The sequence below is a fragment of the Microcaecilia unicolor genome, chromosome 7 (genome assembly GCF_901765095.1).
Source record: "Microcaecilia unicolor chromosome 7, aMicUni1.1, whole genome shotgun sequence".
Lineage (NCBI taxonomy): Eukaryota > Metazoa > Chordata > Amphibia > Gymnophiona > Siphonopidae > Microcaecilia > Microcaecilia unicolor.
The window spans coordinates 106,180,180-106,202,102 of NC_044037.1; the positions used below are offsets into that span (position 1 = coordinate 106,180,180).

General features: G+C 46.7%; 1 protein-coding gene across 1 annotated transcript in view; it reads left to right on the top strand.

Annotated features, from left to right (window-relative positions):
- Positions 1–1,950: 1,950 nt before the first annotated feature.
- Positions 1,951–21,923, top strand: part of SEZ6L2 (seizure related 6 homolog like 2) — a 104,122-nt gene continuing 84,149 nt past the window's right edge. The window contains exons 1-4 of the mRNA XM_030210802.1: positions 1,951–2,146; positions 17,315–17,397; positions 19,594–19,804; positions 20,711–21,100. Coding sequence (XP_030066662.1) covers positions 1,951–2,146; positions 17,315–17,397; positions 19,594–19,804; positions 20,711–21,100 — 880 coding nt within the window. The remainder of the gene's footprint in view (positions 2,147–17,314; positions 17,398–19,593; positions 19,805–20,710; positions 21,101–21,923) is intronic.

Sequence of the window (21,923 nt, forward strand, 5' to 3'; positions counted from 1 at the left end):
CACCCCAATATAATAGACCATACAAAAAAAAACCCGACAAAAAACCCAACAAAACAGACTAAAACCAAAACAGACCATGACAAAACAAAAACCTCCCAAAAAAACCCCCACAACAAAACAACCGAAGCCAAAATAGACTCTTAATGAAGCTGGATTATGTTTTCAAGCAGATTTATGATTCTCACTAGATACCAAGTGTGGATAGTGAAGTCAAGCCGTAGGCAGGTGCCAGGTGTCAGGTGTCATGTCTCCAGCTCCTACCTGTGCCCCCGCTGGGGCAGGCGATGGCCCTTGGGCGGCGCGGCGTCCAGGGGGGCGGAGATGGACCTCCACTGCAGCCGATGCTGCCGCCGGTCAGACCGAGGCCGGCGGTCCGCTGGAGCGAATGCCGGCCTCGGAGGAGGAAGCACGCCGGCCAAGATGGCGGCCCCGGCGTCGACATCGCCCTGGCTAGGGGCGGATCAGCGCGGAAGATCCGCCCCCTCGCGCCGGATTGGTGCACCGGCGCTAGGACTCCGCCTGCATGGCAGTTCGGCTAATTGAGCCTCCTTTTGTCTGCCAGGACCAGGTGGTTGGCTCTCTCTCCGTGGGAGGGGCGGATTGGCGCTAAATTTAAACGGACAGACTGGAGGAGTCCAGTGCTTCCGGTTCTTTTTGTCAGAAGCCGACGCAGCGGATCTGGAAAGCTTGACTCTTCAGAGACTGTGTTCCTTTGACTTGTTGGCCGTCCTTGCCAGCAGCTTTCAGAGACTGTGTTCCTCTTCAGGCTAGCCGTCCTTGCTAGCCACCTCCAGAGACTGTGTTCCTCTTCAGGCTAGCCGTCCTTGCTAGCCACCTCCAGAGACTGTGTTCCTCTTCAAGCTAGCCGTCCTTGCTAGCCACCTTCAGAGACTGTGTTCCTCTTCAAGCTAGCCGTCCTTGCTAGCCACCTTCAGAGACTGTGTTCCTCTTCAAGCTAGCCGTCCTTGCTAGCCACCTCCAGAGACCGTGTTCCTCTTCAAGCTAGCCGTCCTTGCTAGCCACCTCCAGAGACCGTGTTCCTCTTCAAGCTAGCCGTCCTTGCTAGCCACCTTCAGAGACTGTGTTCCTCTTCAAGCTAGCCGTCCTTGCTAGCCCCCTTCAGAGACTGTGTTCCTCTTCAAGCTAGCCGTCCTTGCTAGCCACCTTCAGAGACTGTGTTCCTCTTCAAGCTAGCCGTCCTTGCTAGCCACCTTCAGAGACTGTGTTCCCTTTCAGTGCTAGCCGTCCTTGCTAGCTGTCTGCAGAGACTGTGTTCCTCCTCAGTGCTAGCCGTCCGTGCTAGCTGCCCTTCAGAGACTGTGTTGCTGACTACCAGCCAGGCCAGCCATCACCCCGCGGTTCCAGCAGTCCTGCTGGCCGCCTGCAGCTGAGGGCTCAACCCTTGGTGAACGGCGGTCGCCGCGGGTGAAGATTCGGGGTGCGCGGCTGTCCTCTGAGGTCTTGCGGGGCCTCAGGGAACCTAAGGGCTCACCAATAACCGAAACAGGACAGGAACCGGAAGCCATGAGCTCGCCTACGCAGCCTGATCTGCGGGACCTGGCCAAGGTACTTCAGCAACAGCAGGAGCAGTTGAACGCCCTATCAGGGGCGCTCCAGAACGTGTGCTCTCAACTTTCCACGCTTCAGGTACAGAACCAGGCCGCTGCGGCCCAGGGGGTCGCAGCGACTCCCCGTTCGGGAGGGTTCCGCCCTGGACCTCGGTTCCCTGAGCCGGCACGATATGATGAGGCTCCCGGAGGGTGTCGGGGGTTCCTCAATCAGTGCAACCTGGCCTTCCGGATGCAACCGGAGGCATTTGCTTCAGACCAAAGTAAGGTGGGATTTATCATGGGCCTATGCGAAGGGAAGGCCCTGGCATGGGTGTCACCGCTAAACGAACAACAGGACCCCGTCTTGGATGATTATGGCGAATTCCAGCGCCGCTTTCGCATGGTGTTCGACCTCTCAGGCAGACCGTCTTCCGTGGCATCGGAACTGCTGCGGATTCAACAAGGAGAGGGGACGGTGGCGGATTATGCCATTCGTTTTCGGACTCTGGCCACGGAACTGCGTTGGAATCAGGAGTCCCTGGTGGCTATCTTTATGGAAGGACTACAAGAGCGAATTAAGGATGAACTGGCAGGACGCAAGGTTCCGGGGCAATTGGATGCCCTGATTTCGCTCTGTGTTCGTGTAGATACCCGGTTCCAGGAGCGAGCTAGAGCCCGGGCTGAACGGCAAAAATGGGCGCAGGGAGCCTCCCGGACCAGTAAAGGGCCGTCTCCTCGCCGGTGGAACCGGGACTCCAAGGGGAACGGGGAGGAGCCGATGGTGATTGGCCGTCAGCGGCTGGCTCCCGCTGATCGGAAAAAGCGCCTGTGGGACGGACTGTGCCTTTATTGCGGGGAGGCGGGGCACTTTGTCCGTACTTGTCCCGCTCGGGCGGGAAACGCTCCCCCCAAGGCACCTTGAGAGGAGGGGTCTTGGGGCACTCCGCTCCCCTACCGGATTCCCTGCTAACATTGCCAGTAACACTACGTTGGCACGAGACGGTGATCCAAACCCATGCCCTGGTAGACTCCGGGTCAGGGGGCAACTTTATTGGCCACGAACTACTGACACAAATGGGCTGGCCTACACTTCTTCATCGACCGGCGTTGCAAGTAACCTCCATTCAGGGAACCATCCTACCGCAGCCAGTCACGGAGATCACCCCCTTTTTGGGACTTCAGGTAGGGGAGAATCACCGGGAGGAGGTTCAATTCCTGGTACTATCCCGGACCATTCACCCGGTGGTACTAGGCTTGCCCTGGCTACGGTGTCATAGTCCCGTTATTGACTGGACTGGGGGGAAGATCCGGTCTTGGGGTGACACCTGTCGGGAGACCTGTTGTAGGGGCCGAACCGGCGGCTGCCCTGCATTAACTATGGCGCGCGAGGGGGCACGGGCAGAACTAGACTCCCTGCCGGTGGCCTATCGGGACTTCGCAGATGTGTTCAGTCCCGTGGAAGCGGAGAGCCTACCGCCTCATCGGTCGTTTGATTGCGCCATTAGATTGATGGCAGACACGACGCCACCCCGGGGCCGATTATACACTTTATCCCGGGAGGAATCCAAGGTGATGCAAGAGTACATCCGGGAGAATTTGCAGAAGGGATTCATCAGACCCTCTACGTCCCCTGCCGGGGCCGGATTCTTTTTTGTTACCAAGAAGGATGGCTCCTTGAGACCCTGTATTGATTATCGAGGGTTAAATGCCATCACTGTAAAGGATCGGTTCCCCCTACCGCTCATTCCTGAACTTTTGGACAGGCTACAAGGAGCCCAGATATTTACTAAGTTGGATTTGCGGGGGGCTTACAATTTAGTTCGGATCCGGCGGGGGGACGAATGGAAGACTGCATTTAATACTCATGAGGGACATTTTGAGTATCGAGTGATGCCGTTTGGTGTATGCAACGCACCTGCAGTGTTCCAACGACTCATCAATTCTGTGCTCGAGGATTTGTTGAACTCCACGGTGATAGTGTATCTGGACGACATCTTAATTTTCTCCAAAGACCCCGCCGAACATGTAAGGCATGTCCGGGCGGTGCTGCAACGCTTACGGCAATCCCGCCTGTTTGCTAAGCTCAGTAAGTGCGCTTTTCATCAGCGGTCTCTGCCGTTTTTGGGACACATTCTATTACCCGAGGGGTTGAGGATGGAACCTGACAAGCTCCGTGTTATTCGGGAATGGCCGCAGCCGCTGGGATTGAAGGCACTGCAACGGTTTTTGGGGTTCGCGAACTACTATCGCCAGTTTATCCCTCACTATTCGCAACTGACAGCGCCGTTGACGGCACTCACAAAGAAACATGCGAATGTCCGGGATTGGCCGCCCGAGGCGCAAGATGCCTTCCGCCAGGTCAAAGAGGCGTTCAACTCAGCGTCCATCCTGTTGGCCCCGGATCCAGAGAAACCCTTTATCGTAGAAGTGGATGCGTCCGCTTTGGGGGCCGGGGCGGTCCTCTCCCAAGTTAACACCAAGGGCCGGCGCCAACCTTGCTCCTTCTTCTCTCGGAAATTCTCCTCGGCGGAACGTAATTATACGGTAGGGGACAGAGAACTATTAGCCTTAAAATTAGCCTTGCAAGAATGGAGGCATCTGTTGGAGGGAGCCGAACACCGGTTCACGGTGATTACCGACCATAAGAATCTGCTGTATCTTCAAGAGGCCCAACGGCTAAATCCCCGACAGGCCCGTTGGTCATTGTTTTTTGCCAGATTTTATTTTCAACTGGTGTTTCGGGCTGCTGCTCAGAATACCCCTGCGGACTCTCTCTCCAGAGCATTTCAGACTCCAGAGGAGGCAAAGGAAATCCATCCCATGCTGGACCCGGCATGCATCAGCACGGCCATGGGGGGGGTCGCTCCTACGAAGGAATTAGTGTCAGCCGCCGATCGAGAGAAAGTAATGCAATGGGGGCATTCGTCCAGATGGGCCGGGCATTTCGGGTATCACAAGACCCTTCGTTTTATTGCAAGACAGTATCGGTGGCCTCAGATGAGGCAGGACATTCTTCAATTCGTCAGCACCTGCCCGGTGTGCGCCCAGACTAAGCCAGCAATGGGGGCCCCTATGGGGGAGTTGCAACCACTGCTGGTGCCGACAGCTCCCTGGACAGAGTTATCCATGGATTTTATCACCGACCTCCCCAGCTCCCGGGGACACACGGTGATTTGGGTGGTAATTGACCGTTTTTCCAAGATGGCCCATTTCGTCCCCTTGCCCGGACTTCCCTCAGCGACCTCTTTAGCCCAACACTTCATTCAACACATCTTCCGGCTTCATGGGCTGCCCCTTCGGATCATCAGTGACCGAGGACCCCAATTCACCTCCCGCTTCTGGAGGGCCTTGTGTACGGCATTGGGGGTGGAGACCCACTTCTCATCGGCCTACCATCCTCAAACCAATGGCATGGTCGAAAGGGTCAACCAAACCTTGAAGGGGTTCTTGCGGGCATTTGTCAACCAGCGTCAGGATAACTGGGCCGCTCTGCTTCCTTGGGCTGAGGTTGCTTATAACCACAGCGCCCATTCGGCCTCGGGAGACTCTCCATTCTTCTTGGTATATGGACGACATCCTCGGCTTCCAGCACCTCTTCCATTGGGATCTCCGACCCCCATGGTGAAGTTAACTCTGGCAGATCTGCAGAGGGTCTGGGAGATGGCCCAAGAACAACTGCAGAAGACAGCTGCCAAATACAAGGTCTTCGCAGATCGCCGTCGACAAACCGCTCCAGTATTCCAACCAGGGCAGAAGGTATGGCTAAGTACGAAACACCTAAGACTCCGAGTGCCCTCGCGGAGATTGGGGCCTCGGTATATTGGACCGTTTGTAATCCAATCACGAATTGGAGCTGTGACTTACCGACTGCAGTTACCGAGTACTCTACGGGTGCATAATGCCTTCCATATTTCCTTATTGAAGAGTTTTCAAGAGTCTCGATGGCACCCTCGACGGCAGTAGTCCGAAACGCTAGAAGAAGATCCCGATCCGGAGTATGAGGTGGAGGAGGTTCTGGATTCCAGGAGGCGGCGGGGAAGGCTATATTATTTGTTATCCTGGAAGAATTATGGTCCCGAAGACAACTCCTGGGAACCCGCGACGAATGTACACGCACCAGAATTGATCAAAGCCTTCCACGCCCGTTTTCCTTCCAAACCCAGCCCCGGAGAAGAGGGGGCATCCGGGGAGGATACTGTCATGTCTCCAGCTCCTACCTGTGCCCCCACTGGGGCAGGCGATGGCCCTCGGGCGGCGCGGCGTCCAGGGGGGCGGAGATGGACCTCCGCTGCAGCCGATGCTGCCGTGGCTCAGACCGAGGCCGGCGGTCCGCTGGAGCGAACGCCGGCCTCGGAGGAGGAAGCACGCCGGCCAAGATGGCGGCCCCGGCGTCGACATCGCCCTGGCTAGGGGCGGATCAGCGCGGAAGATCCGCCCCCTCGCGCCGGATTGGTGCACCGGCGCTAGGACTCCGCCTGCATGGCAGTTCGGCCAATCGAGCCTCCTTTTGTCTGCCAGGACCAGGTGGTTGGCTCTCTCTCCGTGGGAGGGGTGGATTGGCGCTAAATTTAAACGGACAGACTGGAGGAGTCCAGTGCTTCCGGTTCTTTTTGTCAGAAGCCGACGCAGCGGATCTGGAAAGCTTGACTCTTCAGAGACTGTGTTCCTTTGACTTGCTGGCCGTCCTTGCCAGCAGCTTTCAGAGACTGTGTTCCTCTTCAGGCTAGCCGTTCTTGCTAGCCACCTCCAGAGACTGTGTTCCTCTTCAGGCTAGCCGTCCTTGCTAGCCACCTCCAGAGACTGTGTTCCTCTTCAAGCTAGCCGTCCTTGCTAGCCACCTTCAGAGACTGTGTTCCTCTTCAAGCTAGCCGTCCTTGCTAGCCACCTTCAGAGACTGTGTTCCTCTTCAAGCTAGCCCTCCTTGCTAGCCACCTTCAGAGACTGTGTTCCTCTTCAAGCTAGCCGTCCTTGCTAGCCACCTTCAGAGACTGTGTTCCTCTTCAAGCTAGCCGTTCTTGCTAGCCACCTTCAGAGACTGTGTTCCTCTTCAAGCTAGCCGTCCTTGCTAGCCCCCTTCAGAGACTGTGTTCCTCTTCAAGCTAGCCGTCCTTGCTAGCCACCTTCAGAGACTGTGTTCCTCTTCAAGCTAGCCTTCCTTGCTAGCCACCTTCAGAGACTGTGTTCCCTTTCAGTGCTAGCCGTCCTTGCTAGCTGTCTGCAGAGACTGTGTTCCTCCTCAGTGCTAGCCGTCCGTGCTAGCTGCCCTTCAGAGACTGTGTTGCTGACTACCAGCCAGGCCGGTCGCCGCGGGTGAAGATTCGGGGTGCGCGGCTGTCCTCTGAGGTCTTGCGGGGCCTCAGGGAACCTAAGGGCTCACCAATAACCGAAACAGGACACCAGGACTTTCAAGTGACAAGCCGTGGACTTTCTCAGTAATTTATGGCTCCTCCACTTCTTTGTACCCTTCAAATTCATACCATTCAAAAATAAATCTATTTCATCAGGCCCTTTTGTCGGGAATCTATTTTGTCAGGGACTTTTATGTCGGGAACATTTTTTGTTTGGAACTTTTTTGTCTGGTTTCTTTTGACCGGTTTCTTTTGACCAGGTGCTTGCTTCGATAGGAAAGCTGAGGGCAGCTCCATTCAAACCAAAAACACAAACAGCAAAGGTGACAAGAAAGTCCGACAGCATATGGTACAATGCAACAATTTATGGTAGATTTCATTAACTCATCATGACTCAAGATGAGCCGTGTTTCGGCCGTAAGGCCTGCCTCAGGAACCTACAAATAAAAATATTCATATGCATAAGCAAATAACATAAACAAATACACATATATAAAATATAATGTAAAACAATAATGAATATATAATGAAAAATTTTGTATTTAGATTATAGAGGGGTCCTTTTACAAAAGCGCAGGAGGGCTAATGCATGGGTAGCACATGCCCAATTGGTACTACCATCTGGGTAGCGCGTGCGCCTGGTGGTAATACCGATTTTGGCACACGCTGAATCCCGCAGTAGAAAATAATTTTCTCTTTTGTACCATGGTGGCATTCACGGTGGAAGCAGGCAGTGCGCCCACGTCAGTGCACACTGCATGGTTACCGCATGGGTAGTGCATGAGCCCTTACCACTAGGTCAATAGATGGCGATAAGGGCTCAGACTTTAAATAGGCACGTAGTAGTTTTAATATTAGCGCAGGCCCATTTCCCGACCCATTAAAAAATTGCCTTTTTCCCAGCTGCGGTAAAAAATGGTCCAGTGCATGTCTAAAAGATACACCCACACTACTGCAGGCCACTTTTTACCACGGCTTTGTAAAAGGACCCTAGAATGTCCAAAGTATGACTAAATAAATAAATAAATAATCATAATTTTAAACTTAAATCATATAAGAAACTTAAGCAATTTGAGTAAAATTTACAAATAAATAAAAAGAAACTGACAAGCAAAAATTCGTAAATGAAACATGCTTACATACCAACACCAAATGTCTCACTTGTTCTAAATATTCTTGCAAAAAGTATATAAATACTGCACTGAAAAGAGGAATAGACAGAACTGGTCATTAATGAAATATGATAAAAGAATAATGATCACAACAACTGTGAGAATTTGCTGCCTTGCATAGTCCAATAATAAAACCAAAGAAACTTTACCAGCATATATCAGCATCGGGATAGTGAAAAGAGTGCCTGAAACCTGTGTTTGCTACAGGCACGTTAGCGTTTTTAACGTGCGTTAAACACTAACACAGATCAAACGCTAATGTGCCTATAGGAATGTTAGTGTTTAATCCGCCTTAACTTTAAAGGCACGTTAAAAACACTAACCCCTGAGTATGATATGCCAAAGGGCCTTGTTTACTAAGGTGTGCTAGCATTTTTAGTGCAGCTAAAATTAGTGTATGCTAAATGCTAGAGACATGGGAGTCTCTAGCATTAGTGTGTGCTAAAAACGCTAGCACACCTATAGCGCAGCTTAGTAAATAGGGCCCTAAGTATGATGTGTGGATGAAAAAAAACTACTAGTATATTAGATAAAGAAATACAGCATATAAAAACTGTGCGTGATCTGATAATAAAACAAAGGAACTGTATCAGCATGTATCGGCATTAGAATAGTGAAAAAAGTTTCACGTGTCAATATATAGAACAAGGTTGATTAGTCAAAAAGATGTATTTATAAAGTGTTTGCATAAACATGCTATAATCGTGCTTATATAAACAAAACTAGTGATAAATCAAGAGCACTATCAAGGCCTTCCAAACAACGTGTTTTGACATGCTGCATTATGCTTCAAAGGAGCTATGCTTAGAAAAAGACATTTTGTATATTACATACCCGAAGTAGCACATTAAATGCAATCTGCCTGAAATATGAGAACAAATGTAGTAATCGATATCCAAAATTATGAAGGAGTTATCAGCTTAGGAGAAGAGACAAGGAGGGTGAATGAGGGTATAGACCCACCCCCTCCCCCTGATATTCAGCACTATTTAACCAACCAAAATAGTGCTTAATCAGTTATCTGCCAATATTCAGCGGAAGATAACCGGCTATCCCCTGCTGAACATCTCCGCTTAGCAGCTAGCAGGTTATATTGCTCAATATAGCTGACTATCCACTGATTTTTAAATCTGGTTTAGCGGCCATATGAAAACATGGGATATCTTTGGCTGGTTTAAAGATAACCGGCTACGTTTGAATACCGACTTAGCTGGTTTTCTTTAAACCGCCTAAAAATAAATCAGATAGTCAATGTCGGTCACCGGAAACGGCCCGGCATTGACTATCCAGGCTCAGTGCCAACTGCAGGAGTTAGCCAGTCTAACTCTCACAGTCTGAATATTGGCCCTCTAATGTTCAACTACTGGTTGCCAAAGGCCTGCCTGAGATCCAAGTCTTAATGGCAATTTAAAATTTGGGAAAGGACAATTTGATCTGAACATCCAGAGGAAGACTGTTCCACATAGCAGGGGAAAGAAAATAAAAGGTACTATCGTCTAATATGTTCATGGTTAGCTAATCTGGGGCCAGGTAAAACCATTCAGTGATCATTTAGAGGCCCTTTTACTAAGCCGCGTAGGCACCTATGTGCGCCCAGCGTGCGTCAATTTGGAATTACCACCCAGCTACCGTGTGGGCCGGGTGGTAATTTCATTTTTTACAGGCGTCCAGTATGCGTGCTGGAAAATAATTTTTATTTTCCGGCACACGGCGCTAACCGGGAGGTAATCAGCATTGTAAACGCACTGACGATTACTGCCTGGTTAATGCGTGAGACCTTACCGCTAAGTGATTGGGTGGTGGTAAGGTCTCAGGCCCAAAGTGGATGCGCAACAATTTTCATTTTGCCGCACGTTCATTTTCGGCCCCAAAAAAGGCCTTTTTTTGCAGGTGTGTTGAAAAATGGACCTGCGTGCACCCAATACATGCATCTACACCAGCATAGGTCACTTTTCAGCGCACCTTAATAAAAGGGCCCCTTAGAGAGCATAAGGTATGAAGAGGGGAGTAGGGGATAGTAAGGGATGCAAGATAAGGAGGGAGGCCTAGACAGAAAGCTTTGAAAGCTAAAAGAAGAATCTTATACCATACTTGAAAACGGTAACCATTGATGATCTTTAAGAAGATGAGATACCCAAACAAACTTTCCAGTGTGACAGAGAACCCGAATGGCTGTATTCTACAGTGATTGTAGTTTTAAAAATTATTTTATAGCGGCTTGCGTGGAATCTGCAAAGATGTCATTTTAATGGTTGAGCTTAGACGTGAATAGTGAGAGAATAACAATATGGAAAGAATCGTGATGAAAATACTTACGAACAGACCGGAGCTGTCTGAGAGTGTAAAAACAAGATTTGACAACAGAAGAAATATGTAGTTCAAAGATAACTTTGATTCGTCTCTCCAAGGTAGTGGAAAGTATTAACAGGCTTAATGAACGTGCCTAGAAATAGAAGATCAGAAGACGGACAATTATATCTACCAGTGATCCGACATGAAACTGTTTTATCTGGATTGAGAACCATGCAGCGTGAAGTGAACCATTGCGATACAGCATCTAAACAAGACTGAAGAGGAGAAATGCATGGTGTTTTATAATTCCTATTTTAAGTAATTCCCTTATCCCTTATTTGTTCTTTTCTCTGTCTTGATTAGATTGTAAGCTCTATTGAGCAGGGACTGTCTCTTACATGTTCAGCGTGTAGGGCTGTGTATGTCTAGTAGCACTATAGAAATAATAAGTAGTAGTAGTAGATCTGGATTAGTATAAAGAAGTAGAAGAATATCATCAGCATAAATGTACATGGAAATACAAAAACTCTGGATAATGGGCTAAGGAACAAGTTAAATAATAAGGGAGAAAGTATAGAATCTTGCAGAACCCTGCAATGTAGGACTTGAGGAGATGACTCAGGAGAAGACGTAATCACCTTAAATGAACAAGAAGAAAGAAAATTGAAAAACCAGTGTAGTACTGTTTCTGAGATCCCTATTGAAGATAAGTGAGAAATGAGTTGGGCACGATCAATGAGACTGAAAGTAGCCGAAAGGTCTAAGGATACGGCAAGTGCACAGTGCCCTTTATCCAACTGTGCGTGAATTTTGCTTAAGACACTGGCCCAAACTGTTTCAGTACTAAAGTTTGCTCTGTATCTTGATTGCCTAGGATGCAGGGCAAGTGTTTTCTCAACAAACGAAGAAAGTTGTTGGAAAACAGCCTTTTCAAGAACCTTGGATAGAGAACATAAATTAGACTCTGGGCGGTAATGATTGGGAATAGAGGGATCAAGAGAAAACTTCATCAAAATAGGATGGACCAGAGCTGTTTTCCAGGCAGTAGGAATTTTGGTGCAAGAAAGACTAAGATTAATTAAAGAGAGGATTGATGGAAGATTCAGTTTAGAGTTCTTAAGCCATGTAGATGGGATAGGATCAAGCTTACATGGTGTGGGTTTAATTTGTGCCATTAGCTTAGAAAGTGAGATCAAAGTAAGAAGCTGCTATAATTATTCTATTTATGTTTTATTGTTCGTACTTAAAATTCAATAAACAAATTTAGAAAAAAAAATTTCCTCAGGAGCCTCTCATGAGAGCTTTTGTCAAAATGTGGACATCCAACTCTGATCACAGAAGGGGAAGGGATGTCCATGTCTAAAAAGATGGACATTGTTATTTAGACCTGGTACTTGTCATGTCCAGGTTACAGAAAGACTCTCTAATTGAGCAACTGTTCACTGTCCCCCTCCCTCTCTTCTGGATGTGAAGCTGGCAGGGGATACCAGGCTCTATGACAGCTTCCGGTATTTTGGACATTCTTAACAAAGCAGCGTGCAGATCTGAGGAGTGCAGTAGACTGAGAACCAAGAGACCCAGATTCAAATCACTCTTCATCATAGGCGGTTGGTGGCCCAGGGGTGGGGCTTATATACATAATTGTCTGATAACTCACAGAAAAAATAAATAAATAAAAATAAAATAATCACAATTAATACCTTTTATTAAATTTAGATATTAGATATGTATCATTTGTCAAAGAATAAAGTGGTTGCTCAAAGCATATTCTAAGCACAATCGCTCAACTGCAAAACACTATGCACAACTTTGTGCAAAAACACACTCAGAACCTTACTGTACCATAAATATTACACTGGGCAGAACCTAATACAACAATATACCACCCATTGAATTAAAATTCAATGCGAAGAAATGCAAAGTGATGCACTTAGGGAATAGAAATCCTCGGGAGACGTACAGTATGTGTTAAGCGGGGAGAATCTGATAGGTACGGACGGGGAGAGGGATCTTGGGGTGATAGTATCTGAGGATCTGAAGGCGACAAAACAGTGTGACAAGGCGGTGGCAGTAGCTAGAAGGTTGTTAGGCTGTATAGAGAGAGGTGTGACCAGCAGAAGAAAGGAGGTGTTGATGCCCCTGTATAAGTCGTTGGTGAGGCCCCACCTAGAGTATTGTGTTCAGTTTTGGAGGCCGTACCTTGCGAAGGATGTAAAAAGAATTGAAGCGGTGCAAAGAAAAGCTACGAGAATGGTAAGGGATTTGCGTTACAAGACGTATGAGCAGAGACTTGATGACCTGAACATGTATACTCTGGAAGAAAGGAGAAACAGGGGTGATATGATACAGACGTTCAAATATTTGAAAAGTATTAATCCGCAAACGAACCTTTTCCGGAGGTGCGAAGGCGGTAGAACGAGAGGACATGAAATGAGATTGAAGTGGGGCAGACTCAAGAAAAATGTCAGGAAGTATTTTTTCTCTCTGAGTGTCTCTTTTACTCCATATTGATCTAATGATCCAGCTGACTTCCTCACAGGCTTCCTGCTTCTAACATAGCTGAAAAAGTTGTTATTATGAATTTTTACCTTTATAGCAATCTTCTTTTCAAATTCTCTTTTTGCCTTCCTAATCAATGCTTTGCATCTAACTTATCAGTGCTTACAGTGTTTCCTGTTTTCTTCATTTGGATCCTTTTTCTGTTTTTTAAAAGATGTTCTTATGGTGCTAATATCCTCTTTCACCTCACCTTTTAACCATGCCTGCTGTCATTTGGCTTTCCTCCCATCTTTTTCAATATGTTCATATCTTGGCTGGGCTTCCAGATGGTAATTTTAAACAACACCCATGTCTGATTTAAATGCTCACACCTTTGCAGCTGCTCCTTTTCTTTTTTAAATTATTTTCCTCATAGTTGCCCTTTTGAAAGTTAAATGTTAACACAGTGGATTTCCTTTTACTAAAGAGTTGGCATGCAGCAATAGGCTTGCTGTGCACCAGTGGCGTACCGAGGGCAGGGCAGTGGGGGCGGTCCACCCCGGGTGCATGCTGCTGGAGGGGTGCAGAGAGCAGCCACGCGCCTGTTGTCTCCGCTGGTTCCCTGCTCCCTCTGCCCTGGAACCAGCGGAGCCGACAGCCACGCGGCTGCTCCCAGCAGCTAAGAATACACCCGGAGGAGTTGATGTACCGGGGGGGGGGGGGGGGGGAGGGGTGTGTGTGTGTCGTGCTGCACCCTAGGGGACGGATAGCAGTGCACCCGGGGGGGGGGGGGGGGGGGACCAGCGATCCACCCCAGGTGGCAGCCGACCTAGGGTCGTCATTGCCGCGCACCAATTTGGAACTACCACTGGGCTACCACAGCAGCCTGGTGGTAATTCTGCCCCCAACACATGCTATTTCCGGTGCTACAGAAATTTATTTCTGTATTTTTACCACCGGGATTATCACCGGGTTAGTGTGGGGGCCCTTACTGCCACCTAAATGGCCACACAGCAAGTGCAAACATACCACACAGCTATTTCTTTTTTTTGGTCTTTTTACCCTCTGGAGTAAAAGGGGCCTCAGTGTGCTGCCAGTAGTGCAAGGCCCCTTTTATTGCAGTTTCATAAAATAACCTTAGTGACTTTACTCCAGTTATTAACTCAAATTTGATCATGCTATGATTACTATTGCCAGTAGCTCTAACACTGTTACCTCTCGCACCAAATCCCACATTCCAGTAAGGATTAGATCTAAAATAGTTCCTCTCTTTGTTGGCTACTGAACCAGGTGTTCCAGCAAGCAGTCATTTACCTCCTTAGCATTGCCTGATGTGACATTTATCCAGTCATTATTGGTATAGTTGAAATCACCAAACATAGGATTACCAAGTTTGTTAGCTTTCCTAATTTCTGTTAACATTTTATAGTAAAATAGTAAAATGCAGGCAGGTTTTATATAGCACATGAAGAGAGGAATTTACATGTCCAGGTCAACATTTGGAGAATTCCTATACCATTTTACAAGATGTTCTGCCAAACATTGAGCCTCTTGTAGAATATATGCAGGACTTACAGCAAAGTCTCTCCATGTAGAGTGAGCAGCGATTTTAGAAAGCTTCACATGGGAAAAACAAATATAGAAATCCCCCCTCCTCCCTTCACATAGATAAGCGAGCAGTTTTCTAATCATCCCCCCACAGCATCCATTCCCCCCTTCCCCTGGCATAACCACCCTGATGCCAGCCCCCTCCATCAACCCACTTGAATGGTATCCCTCCTGTGGCAAATCTCCATTTTGTTTATATATGGAAGCTTGACTTCAAAGGCCATTTTGGAAGGTTCAATCATTGAGATAGGAGTGAGTAGGCATGGAGCGATACAGAGGCATTATAGTATTCTTGGACTTATTTTGCTTCCCGTTCCTAATAATTAGCATCCTGTTTGCTTTTTTGGCTGGTACCACACACTGAGCATAAGATTTCAGTGTATTATCTTTAAAGACACCTAGATCTTTTTCTTGAGTGCTGACCCCCAAGGTGGACCCTAGCATCAGGTAACTATATTCAGATTATTCTTCCCAATGTGCATCACCTTGCATTTGTCCACATTAAATTTCATCTGCTATTTTGATGCCCAGTCTTCTAATTTCCTTAGGTCTTCCTGCAATATTTCACAGTCCGCACGTGTTTTAAGAACCTTGAATAGTTTTGTGTCATCTGCAAATTTAATCACCTCACTCGTCATTCCGATTTCCATATCAATTACAAATATGCTAAATAGCACCGTTCCAAGTACTGATCCCTGCGGCACTCCATTGTTCACCCTCCTCCATTGAGAGAAATGACCATTTAACCCAACCCTCTGTTTTCTGTCCAATAACCAATTCCTAATCCACACCAGAACCTTGCCTCCTATCCCATGACTCTTTAATTTTCTCAAGAGTCTCGCTTTCTGAAAATCTAGATACACTACATTATACTGGGCTAGATAGACCATTGGTTTAACCCAGTATGACTAGTCTTATGTTCTTCCTCCCCCTGAGGTGCTCAGAATCTCCTGTTTCTTCCTCTCCTCCCTTCCCCTTCCCCTTGAGGTATTCAGCATCTCCCCCTCTCTAAATGTTTAATGGCCAGCTTCCCTTCCTTACCCCCTCTGGAACAGTACTGCTGTGACACGATATCTGAAAAAGATACATTGCAACTGGGGGGCCATGAGCATTGTACATTCTCAAGGCCTTCCCTGTCTGACACAGGACATTCAGAGGGAGCGGAACTGGCAGGTTTTGAGCTTGCATAGATGCTCAAGGTTCCACACTGGCTTCAATGAGTCTTTTGCAGATTCACTGGCAGTCAGTCTGTCCACAGAGGCAACACTGATGTGGCACTGAATATAACTATTCTAGGCCAGATTCAATGACTGAAATTAAGACAGAAAGCCATTTTTTGGGGTGGCACTTGTTCATAGGTCAAGCTGCTATCTAAGGTAGTGACATCGCTTCCACCTTACAAGTCTCATTCTCATTAGCCTCATCAGGTCTGTTCCAAATTTGGAATCCTAAGGTAATCAATCCAATATATAAACAGTTAACCAATGAGCATTCAGAAAACCTCCCATCTGGTTCACCACATCAGCTCAATAGCCCTCCAATTTCCAGAAACAAAGCATTTGTTCCTACTAATCTATTCTGTATTCTCTGAGGACCACTCCAGCTTCTGAAGGGTAGGTTTGCAGGTCTTACCTCAGATCTGTTGCAAACCCTTTCTGAGTGGGCTGCTCAGTTTCACTACAGCACATGTATTTTGTGGTTCGTAATAAAACTCCAGACTCTTGTTCTTGTACTCCACCAGTTCAAGGTCAGCCTAAGTTTTGTTGTCCTTACACAAAAGGCCCAATTTATCAAATTGCGTTAATACTCATTGCTAATAAATAGGATACACAATTCTCAATGGAGTCTATACACTAACACATGTTGTTGTGGACAAAAGGATATACAGTATACTCATTATTATAATTTGATAAATAGACCCATTAGTAGCACAGGGCCCAATATTCAATGACAGCTAAGCTCCTAAGTTATGCCCCTAAATATGTGCTCAATGTTCAGCCAAACTTAGGAGCCTAGAGTCCAAAATTCAAAGGATTTATTTTCCTAACTTTGAGAGTTATGCTCTTAACTTGGCTTCTTTGAAAATTTACTAGGCCTGAGTGCATAACTTTGTGCTTTTAAGTTTGGATGAAAATAAGTTACTAATTTAGGAGCATAACTGAGAAGTTCAGCTTTTTTTTGGATATCAGACCTCTAAGTTTTCAGCTGAAAATACAACTTAGTTTAGGAGCTTAAAAGTTATGCTCATAAATTTAGGCCTGACTTTTATCTAGCTTTATTAGCCTAATTTATGAGCCTAGTACTGAAAATCAGTGGGTCCAATATTCAGCTGGTGGTAATCAGAATTTGTTGACCTCTGCTGGCATTATACCCATAAAATCAATGCTGGACCATGTCTGGGATTCTGCATTGAATTTCAGGGTATACAGAGCTGGCACTTAACTGGATATAAAGAAAGGGGAAGGGAAAGAGGATGGAATTTGATATACTGCATTTCTATTGTTAAATCAAGTAGTTTACATGTTATATGCAGGTACTTATGTTGTCCCTGGGGCAATGGAGGGTTAAGTGAGTTGCCTAGAGGCACAAAGAACTGCATAAAGATAGGCTTGGGCACTAACCGGGCATTTTCAGTGGCACTATCTGGTTAAGTGCCACTGAAAATTCCTGGTTAACCCCGGACAGACGATTTAAGGCCAGGAGCTTCTCCTGGTTGTTTAAATAATTTTGAATATCATAAGAACATAAGAATAACAATACTGGGTCAGACCAATGGTCTATCTAGCCCAGTATCCTGCTTCCAACAGTGCCCAATCTAGGTCACAAGTACTGGCTGACCCACATAACTTTTTTTCTTTTTTTAAAGCCTCCAAGCCCCCTCAAGCCCCCTGCCAATGTTCCCTCTTTCCCTACCTCTCCCAGCCTGTGTCAAGTCTAGCGTGGTCATTGGGGGCAGGAGCACAGCTTCCTTGCTCCTGCCCCTTGCAGCGCCAGTCTAAAATGGCTGCCATGACCTGCTGTGGTGGCTTGCGGTATTTTGTGTAGTCCCATGAGCTGCTGTGAGAGGTTGTGTCAGCCATTTTTGAGAAGTGCAGCAAGTGGCAGGAGTGAGGAGGCTGTGCTCCTGCCCCCAACGACCCCGCTGGACCACCAGGGATACAGGTAGGCCTGAGGGGAGGGCTTGCCTGCATGGCTGGCAGGGGCAAGAGTCTTTTGGAGGGATGTGTCTTGACACTTACTGGGACAGGGGAGGGAAAGAGGGGACAGGGGCTTGAGGGGGCTCAGGGGCCTTAAAAAAAAGAAAAAAAATGTTATGGGTGCCGACCCAATATTCAGAGCTAGCAACCGCATAGCTAAGCGGCCTGTTTTTGGACAGATCTTGAGCTGTCCTAAATGAAGCCACTTAGCTATACGGGTGCCGGTACTAAATATTGCCAGCACCTGCATAACTTGAGGCTCCTCCCCAGTGCCGCCCCCAGCACTGCCCATGACCTGCCCACTTTTTGTTTGGGTGGTCGAGGGGATATCCAGCGGCACTCTCTGGTTAAGTGCCTCTGAATATCCCCAGTTAGGTAGCAGGAAGCTATTTACGCAGGCAGGAGCCTCTCTTGCCTGCTTAAATTACTTTGAATATTAGTCCATTAGTATTCTAGATATTTATACACACACCCCTGGATTCTATAAACGGTGACTAAAGTTGCATGTGCAAATCAGCGCGTGTAACTGATTTGCATGTGCAACTTAATTGCTTAACAAGCCAATCAGTGCTGATAATTGGCCATTAATAAGCAATTATCGCCACTAATTAGAATGTATGCATGCACCTTTCTAAGCGTATTCTGTAAAGTGATGTGTGTAAATTCTAATGCCTGGATCACAAAAGGGGGCCATAGGAGGGGCATAGGCGGGTCATAGGCATTCCTAAAAATTACATGGAGTGTTATAGAATACCCCCGATCTACACCTAAATTAGTTGCAGGCATTTACACCAGGTTTTAGTTGGTATAAATGGTTGCACCTAAATTTTAGTCACAGGGACAAGCGCTACACATATTCTATAAACATGTAACTTTAGGCGAGGTTTATAGAATAGCGCTAAGTGTGATTTTTTTCAGCACTGATTTTTTAAGTGCAATTTATAGAATTTGTTCCACAATGGGTATAGAAATGCAGGTGCTTAGATTATAGAATTGCCTTTTTTCAAAAAATAAAATGAAGCTTTATTTAGTTTTAAGAAACCAACGTGAGCAAACATCTTCTAAAGAACATGAGCAATCAATAATCAAAATGAAAGAATCAAACATGGAGCAGAACAAATAAACTATACAGCAAATCACATCTTGTTTTTTCCTACCCTTCCTTTCCCCGCCCTCCTCCCCCAAAGAAAAGAGCGGAAAACCTAGCATAGTTTTGATCAAGGAAAAGACAATTGTGACAGCATATCCCCACTCGAGCAGGACTAAAATGAGAGAATCCCCCATGTCCATATTAGTAGAATCGCTCTTTTAGGGGCCCTTTTGCAAAGGTTCAAAAAGGCCTATGCGTGTGCAGCACGCATCAAATCAGCATTACCGCTCGGCTAGCATGTGCACCTGACGGTCATTCCAAGTTTGGCTCATTCCAAAAACCTATGGTAAAAAATAATTTTCTATTTTCTACCACGGGGGCATTCCTGGAAGTAATCAGCATGCTGGATGGTTACCGTTTGGGTAATGCACGAGCCCTCACCGCTAAGTAAGGCGTTAAGGGCTCAGGCCGTAAATAGATGCTCGCTGGTTTTAATTTTGTCACACATCCATTTCCTGGCCAAAAAGCCCCACCTTTTTTCCAGACACGGTGGAGAAATGGTCCAGCACGCATCCAATGCACGCGTCTACACTACAGCGGGCCACTTTTTGTCACGCCTTGGTAAAAGGGCCCCTCAATGTTTTCAGTACACCCTGTAAGAATCATCTGGAAGGATCTGTTGCTCTTTAGTCTGCTTTTCTGATTGATTTGTGCTGTGAATTTGTTGTTCAATGTGTTTACCTGTTCTAATGCTGATTCTGTTTTTATATTGAGTTTATTTCTATATGGGACCAGGATGGAAACCAGCATTTTATCTTTATTATAAATAACGAGAAAAAGTCATTTCTTAATTGCTGTATTATCCTGTTTTCTGCAGGTCTGCCTTTGAAAGATGAGGACAGTTATGGAGCAGGTGCAGCTAGTAACACACAAGCACCAGCCATCCCTGGAGATAGCATGCCAAAAGGGGAAGATCTGGAAGGGCCAGGGACCCTAGAGCCCCTGGGGGAGCTGCTTCATGGGGTGCTGCAGAAAAAGGAATACTTTGACCAGAACAGATTCTTTCCAGGTGAGAAGAGACACTTTTCGTAGGTTACATCTCTGCCAAGTAGACATTCTGCTAGCAATTACAGGGGTCATTTTACCAAGCTGTGGTAAAAAGGGGCCTGTGCTAGCAGCAGGGAGCCCTTTTTGCCACACGCTGTGGTCCTTTTTACCACAGTGGGTAAAAAGGCCAAAAAATGGCATGGCCATGCGGTAATATTTCACTTATCAAGTGGCCATGCGGTGTGGGGGTGGGGGGGAGCACTTAACACCACCCATTGAGGTGGTGTTAAGGGCTCTTGCACTAACCCGGTGGTAACCAGGTAGTGCGTGGCAATGCTTGATTACCACTGGGTTAGCGCCGCACTGGAAAATATCTAGCTATTTTCCGTAGCATGGCAAATGGCACACGCTAGGGCTGGAACTACCAGCAGCGCCCACATTGGGCTTACCGCCACTCTGTAAAAGGATCCCACAGTCCAACATGTCCAGGTGCTAAAGGGTCAAGGATTTGATAAACTGCCGTTCTTTGGTACATCCGAAGCAGTTTACAAATGTACAGGTACTTTCACTGTCCCTAGTAGCTTCACAATTTAAATTTTGTACTTGGGGCAATGGAGGGTTAAGTGACTTGCCCTGGGTCACAAGGAGCTGCAGTAGAAATTGAACCCAGTTCCCCAGGCTCTCAGCCCACTGCACTAACTATTAGGCTCCTCCTCCTTAGTGTTCCTTGTCTTAAGTGTTTCCTGTCCCTTACAATCAGACATCCTACTACCACTTATAGAATAGTGTACCCCAATGATCCCTGTTGCTGAGTTATACTTCTGTTCATTGGGCATCTTGCTAGCAGTTAAAGAATTACTTGCTTCTGTATTCCATTTTGCCATGTCTCTTGTCCCAACATAGTCTATATTACCTTTTGTCTTTTTAGGCACCACCACTAACCCCACACAAGCTGTGCCCATCTATGAGAGACCTGGGGCCGCTGCCGCTGGTGGCACTGATATGGCCAGTGTTCTTACAACAGCAGTAGTGCTGCCCGTGGCCCGAGAGGTGCCTAGCAAGAACACCTTCTCTGGGCCCACCTCTGACTTCCTCACCACGCCCCCTGTCACTCCTGAAGTCTCCATGGCGACACCACGCCTGGAGACAAGCTCTGAGGAGGTGGGTCCAAGGCTAGGAACCACCCCTCCTGGGGCTGCAGGACCTGAGGTATCTATAGGTGTCCGTGCTGCAGCAGCAACCTTCAGTCCAGAGGGTGAGGAGGAGACCACGACCACGTTAATCACCACCACCACCATCATCACAGTACACACACCAGGTGAGTATGTGTGTTTCTCTTTTTGTTTGCATACAATTTTGTGTATCTGCTTATGCTAATTGCAAGTGTGTAAATGTGCCTGAGTGTAAGTATGTTTGCATGTGATTGTATATTTGTGCATCTACATATTTGTGTGTTTGTATTTGTGATTTGTGGGTTTGTGAGGCTGTTTAATAGCATGTGTATGAAAATCTCTGTGTGCATGTAAGGGTCTCTCTGATGTTTATATTTGAATTCTGGTGTTAAATAATGCTAACTTTGGGAGAGTTACAGTTACTGCTTGTAAAGGTCAGGATGTGGATATATCTGAGCCGGCACAGAAAATGAAACATAGATCTATGTCGGTAGCTGGTCCCGATGAAACTGTTCAGATAAGTCAAATGAAGTTAAGACATGTAATACCGGTATGTTGGTTATATACACTGTGAGAATAAAATTATGAATTATATAATAAAAGCATATTATTATGAAACTAAAGTAAAAAATGGACCTAAGAGAAAGTAAAGGGAATCTGGAAGATTAACCAATTGGTGCATTTCCTTATAGTTGTTCTTCTGATGGTCCAAAAAATATATTGTTTGCTAATTTTGTTTATAAGTAGCAGAGTAATTCTTGTTAATATCTGGTTGTTTTGCTGCCCCCTACATTATAAAAATATGTCTATATAAAAAATCTTTTTTTAGCTGAATTGGGTCATACAACTAACAGATTACAGTAAAAGAATGCCAATATAAGGATTTGTAACCAATGGATGTGACATGGGTCTTACAGGGGCAGTTGTACATATGGATACCACTTGAAAGGAAGCCTTGCTATAGATTTC